This window comes from Macaca mulatta, chromosome 19 (assembly GCF_049350105.2).
Source record: "Macaca mulatta isolate MMU2019108-1 chromosome 19, T2T-MMU8v2.0, whole genome shotgun sequence".
NCBI lineage: Eukaryota > Metazoa > Chordata > Mammalia > Primates > Cercopithecidae > Macaca > Macaca mulatta.
In genome coordinates this window covers 18,804,898-18,810,897 of record NC_133424.1, presented here as the reverse complement: position 1 = coordinate 18,810,897, position 6,000 = coordinate 18,804,898, and the positions used below count along the sequence as shown (strand labels likewise).

Sequence of the window (6,000 nt, the reverse complement as noted above, 5' to 3'; positions counted from 1 at the left end):
CAAAGGCCCAGAGGTAGGATTAGTCCTGCAACTGGGAGGCCAAGGATCAGAGAGAGGGAGGGGAAGGTCAGGGAAAGGAGGGTGTGAGCTCCATCCAGACAGAGGTGGGGAGCTGGAGGGGTGCATGCAGAGGTCAGATCCAGAAGTCCTAAGGATCCCTTGTGAGTATTGGTGGGGTGGGTCCATCTCTCCTCCCTCACACCCCCTTCCCAGCCAGTCTTAATAGTGGCCCATTAAGCCTTAACAGCCATGATAGTGGTAACAAGCAGGTAATAATTATAGCCGGCATTCCTGCCTCATCAGCCCAGCCCCTGGAGTTGGGCACCCTCGCCCAGGACATCACAGCCCTGGCAGACCTGGGGTTAAAACGTAGGCGGCGGAAAGAAGGGGCCTGGACTCCCAGGTTCTAGGGTTCTAAGGGTGGATGAGAGCTCAGGCCTAGTCACAGCCCTGGCCCTGCTGTGACTCCTAGCTAACTCTCGGGGGATGGTCACTCCACCTCTCTGAGCCCAGTTTCCCATCTGTAAAGGCAGGAAGTCGGACTCCTGATTCTACAACGCACTCAGTGAAAACGATCGGGATCCAAGCGCTTCCAGCAACTTCTGGCGACCCTCCTCTCCCCTCCCCGGTCTCTCCCTGAGCAATCACACGCGGAGTGGAAGGAGGGAGGGAAGGAGGGAGGGTGGGGAACGCAGACCTGCCCCACACCCCCGGCGAGCCCCCGGACACAGCCCCACCAGGCCTCCAGCCCCAAGTCCGCACAAAGCCCCTCCAGAAGGCGCGCTAGGGGAGGCGCTGGCAGCACAGCAGAGCAGGAGGCGCCAAGGAGTTATTTATCCATGCGGGACCCCATCCCCCTCCAGTCCCCGGAGGCCGGCACCGCCCCCGCCCCCGCCCCCGCCCGGCCGGGGCCCCACGCGCGGACACGGGGCGGGGCTTCGGGGAGGGCAGGCGCCTGGTGGCCCGGGCCCATCACGCCACCCGGGACGTGCCTTGGCGGAGGCGGCGCCGGGGAGATCGGTCGTACACAGCGGTCCCGAGGCGGGGTGACCCGGCCCGGGCGCGCGACCCGCCCCCATGACGTCAACCCACAAGGCAGCGCGCTGTTGTGCCGTTTACCGCGCGTCGCCGCGGCAACGACTGCCGGGCGGGCGTCGGTGGCTTGGCCCCGCCCCTCCATGCAAATGAGCGACGTCACCCGCACCCAATGGCGAACGGGGGCGGTGAGCTCATCGCGCCGAGCCGAGGCTATAAGAGGGCGCACGAGCGGCGCGGCGCAGGAGCCGCCGCCAGCGGAGGGCCGGGCGCAGCGGCCGCGGCCGGGGCGGGCGCAGGGCCGAGCGGACGGGGGGGGCGCGGGCCCCCCGGGAGGCCGCGGCCACTCCCCCCCGGGCCGGCGCGGCGGGGGAGGCGGAGGATGGAAACACCCTTCTACGGCGATGAGGCGCTGAGCGGCCTGGGCGGCGGCGCCAGTGGCAGCGGCGGCAGCTTCGCGTCCCCGGGCCGCCTGTTCTCCGGGGCGCCCCCGACGGCCGCGGCCGGCAGCATGATGAAGAAGGACGCGCTGACGCTGAGCCTGAGTGAGCAGGTGGCGGCGGCGCTGAAGCCTGCGGCCGCACCGCCTCCAACCCCCCTGCGCGCCGACGGCGCCCCCAGCGCGGCACCCCCCGACGGCCTGCTCGCCTCTCCCGACCTGGGGCTGCTGAAGCTGGCCTCCCCTGAGCTCGAGCGCCTCATCATCCAGTCCAACGGGCTGGTCACCACCACGCCGACGAGCACACAGTTCATCTACCCGAAGGTGGCGGCCAGCGAGGAGCAGGAGTTCGCCGAGGGCTTCGTCAAGGCCCTGGAGGATTTACACAAGCAGAACCAGCTTGGTGCGGGCGCGGCCGCCGCTGCCGCCGCCGCCGCCGCCGCCGCCGGGGGGCCCTCGGGCACGGCCACGGGCTCCGCGCCCCCCGGCGAGCTGGCCCCGGCGGCGGCCGCGCCCGAGGCGCCCGTCTACGCGAACCTGAGTAGCTACGCGGGCGGCGCCGGGGGCGCGGGGGGCGCCGCGACGGTCGCCTTCGCTGCCGAACCCGTGCCCTTCCCGCCGCCGCCACCCCCGGGTGCGCTGGGGCCGCCGCGCCTGGCTGCGCTCAAGGACGAGCCACAGACGGTGCCCGACGTGCCGAGCTTCGGCGAGAGCCCGCCGCTGTCGCCCATCGACATGGACACGCAGGAGCGCATCAAGGCGGAGCGCAAGCGGCTGCGCAACCGCATCGCCGCCTCCAAGTGCCGCAAGCGCAAGCTGGAGCGCATCTCGCGCCTGGAGGAGAAAGTGAAGACCCTTAAGAGCCAGAACACGGAGCTGGCGTCCACAGCGAGCCTGCTGCGCGAGCAGGTGGCGCAGCTCAAGCAGAAAGTCCTCAGCCACGTCAACAGCGGCTGCCAGCTGCTGCCCCAGCACCAGGTGCCCGCGTACTGAGTCCGCGCGCGGGGCGCATGCGCGGCCACCCTCCCCGAGGGGCGGGCTCGCGGGGGGGTGTCGTGGGCGCCCCGGACTTGGAGAGGGTGCCGCCCTGGGGACCCCCCTTCCCCCGAGTGTGCCGAGGAACTCAGAGAGGGCGCGGCCCCTGGGGATTCCCCCCGAGGGTGCCCAGGACTCGGAAGGGGCGCCCCGGACTCGACAAGCTGGACCCCCTGCTCCCGGGGGGGCGAGCGCATGACCCCCCGCCCTCGCGCTGCCTCTGTCCCCCGCGCGGCCGCCCTGTGTTGCACAAACCCGCGCGTCTCGGCTGCCACCTTGTACACCGCGCAGCGGAAGGGGGCTCCGAGGGGGCGCAGCCTCAAACCCTGCCTTTCCTTTCCTTTTACTTTTTTTTTTTTTCCTTTGGAAGAGAGAAGAACAGAGTGTTCGATTCTGCCCTATTTATGTTTCTACTCGGGAACAAACGTTGGTTGTGTGTGTGTGTGTTTTCTTGTGTTGGTTTTTTAAAGAAATGGGAAGAAGAAAAAAAAATTCTCCGCCCCTTTCCTCGATCTCGCTTCCCCCTTCGGTTCTTTCGACCGGTCCCCCCTCCCTTTTCTGTTTTGTTTTGTTTTGCTACGAGTCCACATTCCTGTTTGTAATCCTTGGTTCGCCCGGTTTTCTGTTTTCAGTAAAGTCTCGTTACGCCAGCTCGGCTCTCCGCCTCCTTCTTCCCCCGCCGGGGCCTGGCGGGCTGGGCGGGGCCTGGCCCGCTTCCCCCCCACACACCCCCGCCTCTCTCTCCTCTCTCTGCCCCCAGCTCCTCCCCTTGTTGGGAGCGAGCTGAGAGCGGACGTCCGAGACGGGCCCGCACATCTGGCGCGCAGCGAGCGCCCTCTAGACGCGCCTGGGCGCCGGGCCGGCTGATGTCGAGGTTGGGGAAGGGTCTTGGGGTCTTTGACCTGCGTTTGGAACTAGCTAATGCCCCCTTGCCTTTCGGGAAGGAGAGATTTCGAGGTGGAAAGGGCACAGCCCCAGCCCAAGGCAGGAAGGAAGAGGCAGATACTTACTGAACTTTTTAATCTTTTGGGCCTTGGTTTGCCTGTCTGTAAAATGGGGAGAACAGTAAAAAAAAACTTGCCCCATAAAGTTGTGATGATTAAGAAAGTTTATATTTACAGAGCATTGCTTGGCTTACAGTGTAACCTTTTATTCTCGTTTGGTGGATGGACCCAGTACCAGGAGGAAGGTGGCACAGGTGGGATCTGACTGACCCAAGAGGTCTGCCTCCAGGACTGGGATTTTCCAAATAGCTCCCTGAAGTTCGCTCCTCCTCCTCCTCCCAACATCCTACTCCCCACTTTGAGGAAACCTAAGGTTCAGAGAGGTTGAGCAACTGCCTTGACACCACACAGCCTTTTAAGGAGACTGTGCAGAGACACTCCAACCTTGGACTCCTCACTTCCAGAGCCTTGATCCAGGCTTCCTGCTTCTCCTGCCTGCTCTGCCCTTTGCTGTTAAGACCCTGCCCCTTGGGCTTCCGACTCATCGGGGGCCCTGAGGGATGTGAATATTAGTGGCCAAGGTTACACACCAAGTAGGGCTGGTGGCCATGTGTACCTAGCCAGCCCTGTTAGGGAGGGCCACTGAATTGTACCCATTTTACAAATGAAGAAACTTACAGAGAATGGCCACTGTCCCTTGGTCATGGAGAAAGGACTTGCCACCAAGTTATGTTGGGGTTGGTTTGCTTGAGACAGAGTCTCGCTGTCGCCCAGGCTGGAGTGCAGTGGCGCCATCTAGGCTCACTGCAAGCTCCGCCTCCCGGGTTCACGCCATTCTCCTGCCTCAGCCTCTCGAGTAGCTGGGACTACAGGTGCCTGCCACCATGCCTGGCTAATTTTTTGTATTTTTAGTAGAGACGGGGTTTCACCGTGTTAGCCAGGATGGTCTCGATCTCCTGACCTCGTTATCCACTGCCTCGGCCTCCCGAAGTGCCGGGATTTCAGGCGTGAGCTACTGTGCCAGGCCAACACCCCTGTTAAATGGCAGAGCAGAGATTCAAACCCAGACGTCTTGCCTGCCCGCCTGCCCGCAAGTGGTCTAAGGCAAGAGGCCTCTGAGGAGCCCTGCAGAGAGGTACTTTCTTTTTGTTTCCTCTTTTCTTTCTTTTCTTTTTTTTTTTTTTTTTTTTGAGACTGAGTCTTCCTCTGTGTCGCCCAGGCTGGAAATAGTCTGATCTTAGCTTACCGCAACCTCTGCCTCCCAGGTTCAAGCGATTCTTTTGCCTCAGCCTCTTGATTAGCTGGGATGACAGGCGCCCGCCACCATGCCCAGCTAAATTTTTTTTTTGTATTTTTAGTAGAGACAGGGTTTCACCATGTTGCCCAGGCTGGTCTTGAACTCCTGACCTCAGGTGATCCACCCATCTCAGCTTCCGAAAGTGCTGGGATTACAGGCGTGAGCCACTGTGTCCTACAAGGTTTTTTTTTTTTTCCTTTACGAGATGAGGTCTTGCTCTGTTGCCCCGGCCAGAGTGCAGTGGCGAGACAGCAGCTCACTGCGCCTTGACCTCCCAGGCTCAACTGATCCTCCTGCCTCACCTCAGCTTCCCAAGTAGGTGGGACCACAGGTGCATGCCACCATGCCCTGCTAATTTTTAAATAATTTTTTTGTAGAGATGGGATCTATGTTGCCCAGGCTGGTTTTAAACTCCTGTGCTCAAGTGATTCTCCAACCTCCGTCTCCCAAAATGCTGGGACTATAGGTGTGAGCCACTGCTCTTTTTGTTTTTTTGTTTTTTTTTTTTTTTGAGACAGGGTCTCACTCTGTCACTCAGGCTAGAGTGCAGTGATGCAATCTCGGCTCACTGTAACCTCCGCCTCCTGGGTTCAAGCGACTCTCCTGCCTCAGCCACCAAAGTAGCTGGGATTGCAGGCATTTGCCATCACGCCTGGCTAATTTTTGAATTATTAGTAGAGACAGGGTTTTGCCATATTGGTCAGGCTGGTCTCAAACTCCTGGGCTCAAGCGATCTGCCCGCCTCGGCCTCCCAAAGTGCTGGGATTATAGACGTGAGCCACCGTGCCCAGTCTCCCCAGCATTCATTGACACCTAGTAGATGGAGGCCAGCACTCCAGTCTGATAGGGGAGTCAGGCAGGCATGAGCTGTGATGCAAAGGGCTTTTTCTAAATCACAGATCTGACTCCCTACTTGAAAACTTTCTGGGAAAAGTCCTGACTGTACCAGTCCCTGGGCTGGCCAGTGTCTCCTTTCAGGAACTTCTCCACCCAAATTCCCAATATCTTGCCCTGCTGACCTCAGGGTCTTTGCATGGCTGCAGCTGTAGTTCTGTGCCAGCTACTCTTCCCCCAGTCATCCAGCCGAGCGCCACCTCCCAGCCTCAGCTGCACAGTCCTTGGAAACCTGTCCCCAGTAGCCCTCAGGCTGGGCCAGCACCTTTCTGGGCTCCCACCGCCTCCAATTGCACTGAGAACTCCCAGTTTATGTTTAGCTGGTTGACAGCACAGAAGGGAACTGTTCTGATGAA

At 61.3% G+C, this 6,000-nt stretch overlaps 1 protein-coding gene across 1 annotated transcript; it reads left to right on the top strand.

The window, feature by feature from the left end:
- The first annotated feature begins 1,278 nt into the window (after positions 1 to 1,278).
- On the top strand, positions 1,279 to 3,159 carry JUND (JunD proto-oncogene, AP-1 transcription factor subunit). The gene has a single exon (XM_015123347.3). It carries the CDS (start codon positions 1,418 to 1,420, stop codon positions 2,465 to 2,467), a length of 1,050 nt encoding a protein of 349 aa, XP_014978833.3. The 5' UTR covers positions 1,279 to 1,417; the 3' UTR covers positions 2,468 to 3,159.
- Positions 3,160 to 6,000: the final 2,841 nt, after the last annotated feature.